Source organism: Elgaria multicarinata, chromosome 7, assembly GCF_023053635.1.
Source record: "Elgaria multicarinata webbii isolate HBS135686 ecotype San Diego chromosome 7, rElgMul1.1.pri, whole genome shotgun sequence".
Classification (NCBI taxonomy): domain Eukaryota; kingdom Metazoa; phylum Chordata; class Lepidosauria; order Squamata; family Anguidae; genus Elgaria; species Elgaria multicarinata.
The window spans coordinates 106886505-106902401 of NC_086177.1; the positions used below are offsets into that span (position 1 = coordinate 106886505).

The 15897-nt window shown below is 43.8% G+C and overlaps 1 protein-coding gene across 1 annotated transcript in view; it reads right to left on the reverse strand.

The window, feature by feature from the left end:
* Positions 1–15897, reverse strand: part of COL22A1 (collagen type XXII alpha 1 chain) — a 250200-nt gene that overhangs the window by 1501 nt on the left and 232802 nt on the right. The window contains exons 60-64 of the mRNA XM_063131168.1: positions 14624–14668; positions 13234–13413; positions 2779–2845; positions 2206–2388; positions 163–240 (exon numbers count right to left, since the gene is read on the reverse strand). Coding sequence (XP_062987238.1) covers positions 163–240; positions 2206–2388; positions 2779–2845; positions 13234–13413; positions 14624–14668 — 553 coding nt within the window. The remainder of the gene's footprint in view (positions 1–162; positions 241–2205; positions 2389–2778; positions 2846–13233; positions 13414–14623; positions 14669–15897) is intronic.

Genomic DNA, 15897 nt, shown 5'->3' on the forward strand with positions numbered 1-15897 from the left:
TCTGTTTTGTTACCCTGTAAAAGACGATAATGGTTCAAGATGCAAATCCTGAAAGATAGTTTGTTTGCTTTTCTTGATAGAGACTTGATCTCTACAATCCAACCTCTATTCATTATATGAGGCAGAGTGAATCACATCTGCTAAGAATAAATCACCGCTCACCTGGTATTCCTGGAGGACCTTTTTCACCCCGCTGGCCAATGCCAGAATCTCCTTTTTCTCCCTTGTCTCCTCTTTCACCTGGTGGGAGAAAATGCATTATTATTATTATTATTATTATTATTATTATTATTATTATATCAGTTTAACATTCTGCAAATACAAAGGGAAAGAGGATCTGTAAAGCGGTACTGGAAAAAAAAATCTCTTGGAAAACCCTTACGCAGGGGGTGTGCAACCACCCTGTGTAACCGCCCAGAGAGCTTTGGCTATTTAGTGGTATAGAAATGTAATAAACAAACAAATCAATCACCAAGAAGGCTCTAGGTCTTATGGAAGCACACCTAAATTCATGAGGCCAGGGGTACTGAAGTAGTGTCCCAGATGATATATGACAACTATATGACAACTATATGACAACTATATGACAGATGATATGACAACTATATCTGTCATCTCCGGAACTTTCTCCTGATGTTCATGATCGTATCTCGGCATGTCTTTCAGATATCTCAGCTTGGCTGCTTCATCGTCGTTTGAAACTTAATATGGCAAAGACTGAATTGCTTGTTTTCCTCCTAAACCTTCTCCTCATCTCTCATTCTCTCTTACTGTCAATGATGTTACGCTTACTCCGGTCAAGGAAGCTCGTAGCCTTGGCTTTATATTTGACTCCTCGCTCTCCTTTATTCCTCATATTGAAGCAGTAGCTAAATCTTGTCGTTTTTTCCTGTATAATATTGCCAGGATTCGATCATTTTTGTCTGTCTCTTCTGCCAAGACGCTTGTTCATGCGCTGGTTATTTCACGGTTGGACTACTTTAACCTTCTTCTCTCTGGCCTTCCTTCTTCTCACATCAGTCCGTTGGTTTCTGTTCACCACTCTGCCGCAAAGATCATCTTCTTGGCTCGCCGCTCTGACCATGTTACTCCGCTTCTGAAATCTCTTCATTGGCTTCCAATTCACTTCAGAATCCAATATAAACTTCTCCTGTTGACCTTCAAAGCTTTTCACGGTCTAGCTCCCTCTGATGCCATGTTTCTCGCCTGCCCAAGGGCCTCTACTTCCCTTGCTCGGCTTCGTCCATTTTCTTCTGCTGCCCCTTACGCCTGGAACGCTCTTCCAGAACATTTGAGAACTACAAGTTCAATCGCAGCTTTTAAAGCTCAACTAAAAACTTTTCTTTTTCCTAAAGCTTTTAAAACTTGATGTTGTGGGGACTTTATACTGTTAGTTTTATCCTACCCTGTGCCTGCTTACCCTACCCTGTGGCTGTTGGCATTCTCTTCCCCTCCTTATTGTTTTACTATGATTTTATTAGATTGTAAGCCTATGCGGCAGGACCTTGCTATTTACTGTTTTACTCTGTACAGCACCATGTACATTGATGGTGCTATATAAATAAATAATAATAATAATAATAATAATAATAATAATAATAATGATGATGATGATGATGAATGGACCATGTTGTGGGGGGCATAGAGAAGAAGGGGAACCTTAAGGCTCCCACATCCCAAGCCATTAAAGGTTAACACCAGCACCATGAATTGAGCCCAGGAATAAACCGGAAGCCAAGCAACACAACTAAAATAGGTGTGACATGGTTGCAGTGCCTGTTTCCACTACCAACCTAGCTGCCACATTGTCCACCAATTGCAGTTTCTGGATGCTTTTCAAGGCAACAATGCATTACATTTAGATGATGCTTAACATTCTCACCAATATCTCCCTGGGTTTTCAGACATACATCACATATTGGATATCCACTCTAATGTACATAAACATGGAAAGCCAAACCCATTTGGATCTAGCGTGTACATATAGAATAGACCTGGTAAGAAATTTCTGAATGTGGCTTCAATTTTAATATGAACATTTCATGGGAGATAGAGAAAGGAATGACATCTTTTTTAGTTGTTATATTTTAAAGACTGACCTAACATTAAATGTAAACATGTCATCACTTCAAATTGCAGAAACTCTCCATAGTGCAGGAAGGATCTCAGAACAATCACTGCTTGCCATGCTTAAGGTTCACTCACCTTTCGGTCCCATCGGTCCCAATGGTCCTTCTGAGCCAGGCTGTCCAGGCCTGCCAGGTTCTCCTGGAGGACCAACCCTACCTGAGGGTCCTTCCTTACCAGGTGATCCAGGAGGCCCTGGTCTACCTTGGGGTGCTTTGACATGGGCTGGCTGCATTTGACTTATGAGGTAGGGCAGTCTGGCTGCAGGAGGGGGAAAAATCATAAAGAAGATGATCAGTGCCTGGAGGCCTCAAAAAGGAAGGACGGAAGCTCTGGGTCTGATTACTGGCACTAAAAAAGACCAAACTTTCCAAGAATTTCAAGGGAACCCAAAAGGGGCTTGATAAGTCTAGCAAATGAACCTGGGCTGAAATTGTTTGACTGCTTCTGCTACTAAAATTGGGCCCCTAAAATCAATTGTGTGAAGGTTGAAATACAAATATTTTCAATAAAGAAATAAACAGCCCCCTCTTAAGTTCCATGAAAATCCTGCCCCCATCTGGGTTACGGACCAAGACTCCAGTAAATTATACATGTACTGCTGTACATGTATCTCAGTCACTCTGTCGGGTTCAAAGTAAGAGTTCTCACCATCGAGTTGTTTTCCTAACTCTTCTTGGATGAGTCTCCGCAGAGATTCCAGTGATGGAGAATCCCCCTAGGAGATAAAACGAGAATATTCTAATGCTCCATTAAGATGTGTAGCTTATGTGATGCCCATGACCAAGTAGCAATGGAGCACAATCAATGATCCAGAGTCTGCACTCTTTTCTTATATCAATCCATCCAGTGATAACTCAAGGCACTGTGTTTTTAAACGATGAATTCAAATGAATTCATTAGCATACTGTAGAGACTGCTTTCCCTCTCACATTATACTAGAACTTGATGTCCCCTTATGATACTGTTTGACAGGAAGTTCAGGGATGACAAAAGGAAGAACTTCACATATATTAAGAAGCTGCTTCATGGATATAGTGATAGCCCCTCATAGGCCTCATCTACACCAAGCAGGATATTGCACTATGAAAGTGGTATATAAAAGGCAGGAGCCACACCAAGCAGGATATAGCGGTATGAAAGCAGTATATGGTATATGACAATGGGCCTCAACAGTTGTCAGTGCACTTCAATACCACTATAAAGCAGGTGTGTTTGTTGTTGTTGTTTATTCGTTCAGTCGCTTCCGACTCTTCGTGACTTCATGGACCAGCCCACGCCAGAGCTTTCTGTCGGCCATTGCCACCCCTAGCTCCCCCAAGGTCAAGTCTGTCACCTCCAGAATATCATCCATCCATCTTGCCCTTGGTCGGCCCCTCTTCCTTTTGCCTTCCACTTTCCCTAGCATCAGCCTCTTCTCCAGGGTATCCTGTCTTCTCATTATGTGGCCAAAGTACTTCAGTTTTGCCTTTAATACCCTTCCCTCAAGTGAGCAGTCTGGCTTTATTTCCTGGAGTATGGACTGGTTTGATCTTCTTGCAGTCCAAGGCACTCTCAGAATTTTCCTCCAACACCACAGTTCAAAAGCATCTATCTTCCTTCGCTCAGCCTTCCTTATGGTCCAGCTCTCGCAGCCAAAGGTTACTACGGGGAATACCATTGCTTTAACTATGCAGACCTTTGTTGTCAGTGTGGTGTCTCTGCTCTTAACTATTTTATCGAGATTTGTCATTGCTCTCCTCCCAAGAAGTAAATGTCTTCTGATTTCCTGACTGCAGTCAGCGTCTGCAGTAATCTTTGCGCCCAGAAATACAAAGTCTGTCACTGCCTCCACGTTTTCTCCCTCTATTTGGCAGTTATCAATCAAGCTGGTTACCATAATCTTGGTTTTTTTGAGGTTTAACCGCAACCCAGCTTTTGCACTTTCTTCTTTCACCTTTGTCATAAGGCTCCTCAGCTCCTCCTCGCTTTCAGCCATCAATGTGGTGGTGGCTCATGCCAATACCACTTTCGTACCACTTTCATAGTGGAATATCCTGCTTGGTGTAGATGAGGCCTTAGATGTCTTTAAGAATAGTTATATATATGAATTTGTGATGAACTGATTGATTTGTATTCACTATGATAGCTAAATGCAGCTTCATTAATCAGTGGGAGAATACCTTTGAGAAGGACCAGTTCCTAGGGACAATGACCTTTATCTCCTACTTGTATCTGGGGCATCTAGTTAAGCACTGCTGGAAACAGAATGGTGGACTTGATGCAAGCAGGTCTGATCCAGCAACACAGTTCTTAGGAATAACAAAGCAGCTACCATGAGCAGGCTGGCCATGTGCCTTGGTCTTCATAGCAGGATCCTGGGCGACTTGCACCTCCAAAAGCTAAAGAAGGGTTTGGAGGAGGGGCAGATGAAATTGTTTCATGGGTGGCATCCAGCCCAAATAACATCCTTTGACCATTCTTGGTCTAGGTAGTTAATTCTCTTTTAATTTCAGCTCAAGAAACATCACTCACACCTACAACCCTTTCTGTACACATTCAGACAGATGGATCATCATTGTTTCACTCCCGGCTCTGAGATCTCTAATGCATTAAACAGGTCCTGTTGTATTAGGGTGTGACTGGGCATGTGCGGAAATTAGGGGTGTGCACGGACCCCCCGCTCCGCTTCACTTGCAGATCCGCCATTTTTCGGAGCGGGTCGCTCCGCCCCGCCCCCGCTCCGCCCACTTCCGCTCCGCTCCGCCCGGAGCTCCGGATCGGATCCGGAGCTCCGTTTTTGCCCCCCCATAGGCTTGCATTGAAAGCTAAAAAAGTAAACAACTTTTTTTCCGTTGAAGTTAGAAACCTCACGTTTGGCACCATGACACCTCATGGGCGTATACACACACACGCCAAGTTTCAAGGCAATCCCATCATCCCCTGATTTTTGGCGAATTTTTGAAAATCGGGCACCCCATTCACACCCCTTGGGATAGCTCCGTCAATTTGCATGTTACAAACCTCAAACTCGGCACCAGGGCAGCTTATCCATGTGTCCACATGCACGCCAAGTTGCAAGCAAATCCCATCATCCCCTGATTTTTGGCGCGGCTCTACCCTCTAACGCACCTCCCATAACCCTAATTCACACCCCTTTAGATAGCTCCGTCAATTTGCACGTTAGAAACCTCAAACTCAGCACCATGATAGCTTATCCACGTGTCCACATGCACGCCAAGTTTCAAGGCAATCCCATCATCCCCTGATTTTTGGGGAATTTATGAAAATCGGGCACCCCATTCACACCCCTTGGGATAGCTCCGTCAATTTGCATGTTAGAAACCTCAAACTCGGCACCAGGAGAGCTTATCCATGTGTCCACATGCACGCCAAGTTGCAAGCAAATCCCATCATCCCCTGATTTTTGGCATGGCTTAACTCACCCCAAATTGTCCCATTCTACAACTACGTCAATTTGCACGTTAGAAACCTCAAACTCAGCACCATGATAGCTTATCCACGTGTCCACATGCACGCCAAGTTTCAAGGCAATCCCATCATCCCCTGATTTTTGGGGAATTTATGAAAATCGGGCACCCCATTCACACCCCTTGGGATAGCTCCGTCAATTTGCATGTTAGAAACCTCAAACTCGGCACCAGGAGAGCTTATCCATGTGTCCACATGCACGCCAAGTTGCAAGCAAATCCCATCATCCCCTGATTTTTGGCGCGGCTTAAACTTTTTAACTCACCCCAAATCAAGTCCCATTCTACAACTACGTCAATTTGCACGTTAGAAACCTATCCTTTGGTCCCATGACAGCTTACCCATGTGTCCCCATGGACACCAAGTTTCAAGGCAATCCCATCATCCCCTGATGTTAGGGGAACTTTTGAAATTTGAACACTCCAGTATGTCAGGGATTTAAAGTTGCAATTGCAGACAGCTCAATGGGGCCAGTTCCAAGGCAATCCCAACATGCCACGAGATAACCCTAAATCTTCTGGCACATTTGAAAAAGGGATTATTGAATTTGATAAAGTCTAAGTGAGCGCAGGAAGGACTTCTCCCCTGAGTCAAAGCAAGACACATACACCATCGCTGCAAGGCGGGAAGGGGAGAATTATTATTATTATTATTATTTATTTATATAGCACCATCAATGGAAAGCAGGCAGGCAGCATGCATTGTAGTGCCGCAAGGATGGCTTGAGCACTAACGCATAGCAAACCAACCCATAAGTGGGCGCAAAGTGAGGCAAAGATGGCTGGTTGTTTCTTTCTAAGCCAGCAGTTACGCCTTGAGGGGCACAGAGGAGGACGATTGGGAGCAAACCAGGCACCAGGCGGGCAGAGAGGCAGGCAGAGTAGGCGAGGAGTCAGTCCTGGCAGATGCCCCACCACAGCAGCACCCCGGGGGAGGCGGGCAGGCAGGCAGGCAGGCTGCGGGCATTTCTGGGGGCACAAGGAAGTGATGGCTGGTTTCTAAGCCAGCATTGCAGTTAGTCACGCATTGCAAACGCAAACCATCCCAGCGAGTCGGTCACCGAGGAGGACAGGCTAGCAGAGGGGCAGGCAGAGTGACATGTCATAGATCTAGTATTGGGGAGGAGTCAGTCCCGGCAGATGCCCCAACACAGTAGCACCCTGGGTGGGCATTGGAAAACGCCATCTTGTGGGTCAATACTTCCCCCACCCCATGTCCTGCAGGGTTGCCTGCCTAACCCTTGTGGGGATGGGAGATGGAGAGCTTAGAGTGGCAGTGCCAGCAGCAGCCTTCGGCTTTCCCCTGGAACCAGTCGCCTTGCCCGCCTCTTTCCCCAGCAAGATCGCCTGGTGCTGCCTATGAAGATGCATCTTCATGCTGCTGGTTCCATAATGCCCTGTCGATGAACCCCTGCTTAGGCTGAGTTTGCAGTGGCGACAGACAGCAAAGCGGGGATCCGCTCCCAACTCAAAGTGGTCCCACACGATGCTTGTCTTTCGTTTCTGTGGTGACACCACCAATTGCCCGCCTGAGCTCTCTGGTGTTGCCACAGAAACAGGGGTGTGGGATGAGACTGGGGAGAGAGCCTCGGCCTGCTGCTGCTCCTCCTCAGCCCCCACATCCTGGAGGCCCACCGCCTCCTCCTCCTCCCCCCCCTCCACTGTGCTGAGGACCTCGTCTAGGTCCATCAGCGGGCTCGTGGGCTGAAAGGAGAATGAAGGAGTTGGGGATACTCCTCCTCCTCTAATGGCACTGCTGCCACGTGCCTCTTGCAAACGGGCACTTTTCCCATTCCCACCCTCAAAAAGAGAACGCCGGGCACAAGTTGCAGAAGAGAGTGGCTCTGCCTGCTGCTTGTCCTGCTTCTGTTTTGGAGCAGTCAGCCAAGGAGTTGCCCGTTTGAGTTTCACAGGAGGAGAGGAAGCCCTGCTGGCAGACTGAGCCTTGCTGCTTTCAGCACGCCTGCTTTCTCTTTTCATGATGACTAACAAAATATTAATACTACTAATACTATGTATAAGGTACTACTAAGAATATGTATAAGAAGAATATAATATGTTTAAATGTAGGGAAATGGGACAAGAACAATAAAATATACTACTACTAATATGTATGAGAATATACTACTAAGAATATCTACAAGAATATAATAATATGTTTTAGAATATTACTAATAAATGTAGGGAAATGGGACAAGAAATGGGACAACCACTACTATAAGAAGAACAAAATATGAATACTACTACTAATATGTATGAGAATGTATACTAATAGACTACTAAGACTATGTCAAAGAATATAATAATAATATGTTTAAGAATAGGGAAATGGTGTGCGTATGCTTTCCCCAAAATGCTCAATCTGTGGCTGCCTGTTGAACTTGACAAAAGCAGCCCACTCCGTCGAAGTTACACAGAGAAGAAAAAGAGAATCCAATTTTTTTGGTATATTTGGTATATAGAAGATAGAAGGAAACACAATCAGGATTTAAGAGAGGGGAGGGGGAAAAAGAACCAACCACTACTATAAGAAGAACAAAATATGAATACTAATATAATATGTATGAGAATATATACTAATGGACTATGTGAAAGAATATAATAAAATATGTTTAAGAATATAAATGTAGGGAAATGGGACAAAAAGTGTGTGTATGCTTTCAAAAGAAAGCTTTCACAAAAGCAGAACAGTCAGGCTTTAATACAGGGAAGGGGGGGGCAACCAACCCAACCACACACTCCAAAATTCAAAAATAAAGTTTATATTAAATCAAAGTAAGGGGAAAACACAGGGCAAACTAAGCTACAAGTCAGAAAGAAGCAAACAAACACACACACGCGCCAAACTAAACCTATATTAAATTAATCTATCTCCAAAGCAGGAGCACTAGCTAAGTAAGTGTTCCCTCCACGAACGCCAACCCACAAAGAGACACAAAACAGAAAGTTCTCAGGGTGGGTCTGCCTTAGTCCCCCCTCCAACGCTGGGATTGGAGGAGGATGCTTTCTGAGGAGATGAATTCTCATCAGGATTGGGAGTTGAATGTGCCTGTCATCGCTTCCAAAAAAATAATAATAATAAAAAAAAAAAACCCAAACCCCGATTTTTAAAAAAATATTGCACGTGAACCACAGCACGCAGAAAGTTGAGAGTGGTCTCAAAATGACCCCCATCCACGACTCTCTGTGCACAAGAATTTTCAGAACGATAGCTTAAACCCCCCCCCAGTTATCCCCGATTCTTTCCCTCAATGCAATCCTATGGGCGAAAAGCCGAAACGGAGCCCCGCGGTTGACCCTATTTTTAAAAAACTTCTAGCCCGCGACCCGTACGATGCAGAAAGTTGAGAGTGGTCTCAAAATGACCCCCATCCACGACTCTCTGTGCACAAGAATTTTCAGAACGATAGCTTAAACCCCCCCCCAGTTATCCCCGATTCTTTCCCTCAATGCAATCCTATGGGCGAAAAGCCGAAACGCAGTTTGAGCCCCGCGGTTGACCCGATTTTTAAAAAAATATTGCACGTGAACCACAGCACGCAGAGAGGTGAGAGTGGTCTCAAAATGACCCCCATCCACGACTCTCTGTGCACAAGAATTTCCAGAACGATAGCTTCAAAAACAACGTAGTTATGCGCGATTATTTGCCGCAATGCAATCCTATGGCGAAATGTTTTCAAGATGGCGACCGGAGCGCTCCGACTGAACTCGGAGCTCCGAAAAATGGTCGCTTCTCTTCGCCTTGCTTCTAGGGGGTCCGCGGTCCGCTCCTACTCCGCCTCTGGGTAAGGCGGAGCAGGCCAATCCGCTACTGCTTCTACGCTCCTAATCGGAGCGGAGCACATCCCTAGCGGAAATTATCTCCATATATTAAGCCTACTGCATTTTCAATTTGCAGAAAGCCTCAGGAACTTTTCAGGGTAATAGACATCATTATTTTCCACTTAGCTGAAATAGCAGCAATTGCAGCTCTCCTGAAACATTCTGTGGCTTAAAAAGAAAAAAAAAATCGTGCGACTTAATATTTTCCTCCCATGTAGGCTCATGTAAAATTAACTCTCAAAACGGCTCTGTGTTTTTTTATTATTATTTGGGCCCTAGGGCCAGGAGTCATGAATAACTGCTCTGTCAATGTCAGCCAAAACAGTCCCTTTTGTATTGCTGGGATGGATATGGCCATTTTTCAAGCAATCGGATCTAGGCACAGAAGTCCCTATACTTTAATGAAGCTTCCCAAACAGAAACAGAAATTTTGTTTCTGTTTGTAAATAATGTGAACTTGTCCCATTTGCAATCTCAAACTGTATCAGAGCAGGCTCGTAAATGTTCACAAATCCCCAAATTTGCAATTACATTTGAAAAATACAGTTTTTTAAAAGGTGCATTTTGAAATATGCATTCTACTACTACTACTACTACTACTACTAATAATAATAATAATAATAATAATAATAATAATAATAATAACAATAATAATAATACAATTTTTCATGCTTTAGTCAATAGGTGATAATAATAATAATAATAATAATAATAACAACAACAATAATAATAATACAATTTTTCATGCTTTAGTCAATAGGCGAAAATGAAAACTGGAGCAAGTTGAAATGAGCTCCAAAGTATTTTTTTCAGAGAATTTAGGCAACCTTGAAAGATGGTTCTCTCTTCCCAAGTCAGCCCACAACAGCATCTCCATTCACCTCAATGGAGGATGCAGATCAGCACGAATGCAAGTTGTGCACAACCGAACTACTCTTCAATTGGAGTTAATGAAGGTGGCCATAATACAGAGGAGTTCCTTGTGATGTGTATGAACTGCACTGCAGATGAATGATGACTGGAGCGATGGCATTTGAGGCATTTGAGGATTCTGAGCCCAATTTAGAGCTGAAATGAAGTTCCTTCAAACAATCCTCCTCAAAATTGTCTTCTGCAAACTCTGGTGTTGAATATACTCCAGATGTTCTACTACTGTCCAAAAATTCATGAAATATTTTGAGAATATATAAATACTATACACACACACTAATCAATGGATCCAGCTTTGCATGGGTGCGACTAGCCATTACGTTGTTATGGTGAAGGCTACAAGAAAAATTACATAGCTGTCTGGGTTGGAATACATTGTGCCCACCCTGCCTGAGTGTAGCCATCCCTGGCACGGTGTGCTCCTATAGTTCTCTGAGGAAGAGATGTTCCCACTCCATTCCCCTGGAGGTGGAGATGCCCTAGATCAGTGGGGAGGGTGCAGGCATATAACTGTCCCTCAGTCTAATAATCTCACCTAACTTCAAACTGTATGGACTGCAAAACGTTGTGCTGTTTAGGGGAGTCTATTCCTAGTAGCCAGCTTTGGCTGATCCACCAGCTATGGCCTTTCCTGGACAGGGATAACCTAGCGGCAGTAGTCCATGTGCTGGTAACTTCCTGTTTAGACTACTGCAATGCACTCTAGCTGGGGCTGCCCTTGAAGTTGACTTGGAAGTTGCAGCTAGTGCAAAATGCAGCTGCTAGACTGCTCACTGGAACATCCTATGGCTTCCAATTCACTTCAGAATCCAATATAAACTTCTCCTGTTGACCTTCAAAGCTTTCCACGGTCTAGCTCCGCCCTATCTCTCCTCTCTCATCTCAAACTATTGCCCCACTCGTGCTCTTCGCTCCTCTGATGCCATGTTTCTTGCCTGCCCAAGGGTCTCTACTTCCCTTGCTCGGCTTCGTCCATTCTCTTCTGCTGCCCCTTATGCCTGGAACGCTCTCGCAGAACATTTGAGATCTACAACTTCAATCACAGCTTTTAAAGCTCAGCTAAAAACTTTTCTTTTTCCTAAAGCTTTTAAAACTTGATATTGCTCAGACTTTAGACTGTTAGTTATACTGTTATACTGTTAGTTTTACTCTACCCTGTGCCTTACCCTACCCAGTGCCTGTTTCCATTCTCTTCCCCTCCTTATTGCTTTACTATGATTTTATTAGAATGTAAGCCTATGCGGCAGGGCCTTGCTATTTACTGTTTTACTCTGTACAGCACCATCTGCATTGATGGTGCTATATAAAATAATAATAATAATAATAATAATAATAATAATAATAATAATAATAGAATTGCATTGGCTGCCTATATGCTTCTGGTCAGAATTCAAGGTATTGACAATGACATTCGAAACCCTAAACAGTTTGGGACCACGGTACTTGAGGGTGCACCTCTCCCTCTATATGCCCACCTAAGATTTGAGATCTGTTGGAGAAGCCCTCCTCTGCATCCCACCAACGCGAGACATACATTATGGTGGGACATGGGAGAGAGCTTTCTCTGTTGTGGCACACCACTTGAGGAATCCCCTCCCTTTGGAGGCCTGACTGGCACCAGCACTGGCTTCATTTTGGTGCAAAGTTAAAACATGGTTCTTTAATCAAAGCCTTTGAGGGCTAAATTCTCCATGGTCACACAGGTTGTTTAATTATTTTTAATTGTTTTTATTGCTTTAAAAAAATCTATTTGTTTTAATACTTTTTAGCTGTGTATATTATGTTTACATTGTTCTGATTTTATCTGTATGCCGCCCTGAGATCCCAGTGATATAGGGTGGGATACAATTTTTTTAACAAATAAATGAAAATAAATAGTGGCTGAAGATGTTACTGCAAAGGATGGGGCTTTTGCATTAAACAAACTGGTGCATCACACCCACCCCACCATCCGCCCACATAAAAGAGAGGGAGTCGAGAACTCACTCTTGAGCTTGACTTTTTAAATGTAAGTTCGCAGCCCAGTCTCAACCACATGGACACATTTAAATTATTCAAAATGAAGGAAGGAGTTCTTCAAACAAAATAACCCCTAGTATGCACCGCACTTCAAGAAGGATGCAGAGAAGCTGGAGCATGTTCAGAGGAGGGCAACAAGAATGATCAGGAGTCTGGAAACAAAGCCCTATGAAGAGAGACTGAAAGAACTGGGCCTGTTTAGCCTGGAGAAGAGAAGATTGAGGGGAGACATGATAGCACTCTTCAAATACCTGAAAGGTTGTCACACAGAAGAGAGCCAGGATCTCTTCTCGATCATCACAGAGTGCAGGACACGGAAGAATGGGCTCAAGTTACAGGAAGCCAAATTCTGGCTGGACATCAGGAAAAACTTCTTGAATGTTAAAGAGCAGTATGACAATGGAACCAGTTATCTAGGGAGGTTGTGGTCTCTCCCACACTAGAGGCATTCAAGAGGCAGCTAAACAATCATCTGTCAGGTATGCTTTAAGGTGGATTCCTGCATTGAGCAGGGGGTTGGACTCCATGGTCTTATAAGACCCTTCCAACTCTACTATTCTATGATTCTACTATTCTATTCTATGTCAAGTTTCAGGTATCTCAGTTTCATTGCCCTATTGCTATGGCACTGATGGATGGACAGACATCCATCTTCTTTTAATATGTATCAATGATTTGTGTCAATGATTTGAATATTTGAAGAAATGTTATGATTCCCATTAAAAATTGGATAGCTGTCATACAATAGCTTTCAATATTTGGTTATCTGTCATAGTTGATATGCAATGGTTAAAAACACACACAACCTCTTCCAAATATGTGGACGTTTTAGTAACTTTCTAAAAGTCAGTTTCACTAGACTCACCCTAGGGCCGGGAAAGCCAGGCTGTCCTGGAGGACCAGGTGGTCCAACCTGTCCGGTGTCTCCTGATGGTCCTGGTTGACCCATTAATCCAGTGTGTCCTTTGCGGCCAGGAATTCCAGGGTCACCAGGTGGGCCCTTCTCTCCTACTGTGCCTTTTTCACCTTTAGTGCCTGGATCTCCCTGTTGGACAAAAGCAGCATAATGAATGGATGGATTGGAACAGATATTGCTTCAGAATCTCATGAAGACTGATTAGCATTAACAAAAGAATTCTAAAAGGCATGTTGGATGGATGCTTGTGAATAAGGTTCTGATATTGCTCAGTTAGATTCAATATAAAGTAGGGATGTCAGAGAAATCCATTTAGGGGGTGGACTTTGATGTCCTTTCTTAAGCTCCACCCCCTGACTTTATTTCAATTTCCACTGCATCACCCAACTTGCTCTTGAGGGAGTCAGGCATGGCAGTGGCTTTTCCAGGAATTTTGCACATTTTTGGAAGGTTCTGCAATGTGTCCAAATCTCTGAGCAATTTGTGCAAATTTCTGCGCAATTTTCATAAATCATGGCCAAAGTTGCACAAAATATGGCTGAATTGGCATAAATCACCAAAAAAATGTCCGAAGCTGTGTATTTTGTAGACATTTGGTCATAATTTGCATAGTCAGCCATAATTTGTATAAACTGTTCAGAAATTTGCACAAATTGCAGAACTGCTCTCCCCCCTCAAAAAAAAAATGCATAAAACCTCCCCGAGTTCAGGGAACAGCCCATGAGTTGAGTTGTAGAAGCAAAGTGTGTCGTGCCCGAATGTGGACAAGGATGCAAGATGAATTTGACAAAATGGATATATTTGAAAAATGGGTGTGAAAAAATATATAATTTTGAAAAAATGCACACACACACGCACACACGCACACAGAATGAAAGAAAAATGCATTCATTTCAAAAAAAGTGCACAACTGATATGTGCATTTAGGGAAATGCAAGTGCAAACAGCAGAGAACAAAGTTTGCAATCTGATACAGATTTGAGCAGAATGAGATTTGGAAAACCCCAATGAGTTCAAGTTTGCTGATTCATACTGTACATCACTATTTGCAAAACACCACTATCTGTTAACTAGTGTGCGTGTGCAAATTCAGATTGGCTCAGAAATGTGTCACAGTGTTTCCTGATATATATTTTTGGGAAATGGGTTGGTTAATTTCTGAGACAATTCAATGTGAGTGATGCAGGGTGGTGGTGGTAGCAGTTGACCATATCTTGGTTCTGTAGAGCTATCGACCTATTAGGGAAATGAGTATAAGCAACCCTACTAGTCCCATCACTGGCCCTTACTTTTTGACATCAAGGCTGTGAATTGACATTAATGAAGTTCTTCAACTTACTCGGTCACCTTTGGCTCCAAGTTCACCTGGTTTCCCTGCAGTGCCCTGCAAAGAAATAAGAGGTCTGAAATAGGAAGAGCCAGCTATAAAATGAATGAATGACAGCATGTGACTTCCTTTGATCTGTCCTTCTCTCTATTATAAACTATAGCACACAACGCAATCCATTTTTGGCTTAGCCAAAAAAATTCTCAATTAACTTTGCTCCGTATGCTGTGTTTGGGGACATGAATAAAAATAGGGTAATGAAACTGCCTTTCCTCTTTTGCAATCATGGTGGGGGCAACATTCAAATGTTGTGGCAAAAAACAATATTCCCCTTGGCTCCTCTGGGTGGACAGCTACCATTTTGACTCCTGCAGAATTATTATTATTATTTATTGCATTTTTATACCACCCAATAGCCGAAGCCCCCTTCTCAGAATACCATTCTGAGGTATTCTGGGGCCGTAGCTAGACCTAAGGTTTATCCCAGGATTGTCCTGGGGTCAAACCTGTTCATCCAAGTGCCACACAGGGCATCCAGCGCTCAGGCAGGGGCGAACCCGGGATGATCCTGGGATAAACCTTAGGTCTAGCTACGGCCTGGATGTCATGTCTAACCCTACTGCCCTTGTTTTGGGAGAAGGTGCTTCAGGTAATCAACCAGATTCGGAAATAGAGGAGGTGGCGCCAGACACCAGCCAGCCTGTACCAGTGGGGGAGGAAGCTCTCACTGGCGATTCCCCAGCTAGGAGTCAGCCCTCTCCAAAGCTTATCGCCTCAAGGCCAAATCCTACACACTCAGTGGGAAGTGAGCTTTCTTCTGGAGAAGAGCACCCCGACAAGCTAGCTGATGCTAGGGTCCTCCGGAAGCTCAAACGCACAGAGCGGAAGGAAGGCGTGAGAAAGTCGGTCCAACTAGGATTGCGCCAGAACCTGCCTCTGCACCAGGCTCTCTGAAGTTACGGGCATTTGGGAAGTGGCTTCCTATTCTTCTTGAGTGGACAATTGTCTTGCTTAGTTTGCATAGTTTTGCCTAAAGAGAAGTTTCCAAGAGGTTGGAGTCTCTTCAGGTAGAAGAGATGTTCGTTGCTTAATAAAAGCTTTGTAGATTACTTAGCAAGCCTCGTCATTTGCCTTCCATCGAAAGCAGTTTTCTGAGAAACACGACACTGGAGTAGAGAAAATGGCCGCCATCCACCCAAGGTAGCTCCAGTCAGTTTTGTGTTCCTTTTTTCTAAATATGTCCCTCATCACTGAAATCATCCACAATACTCCTCCACTTTCATGGC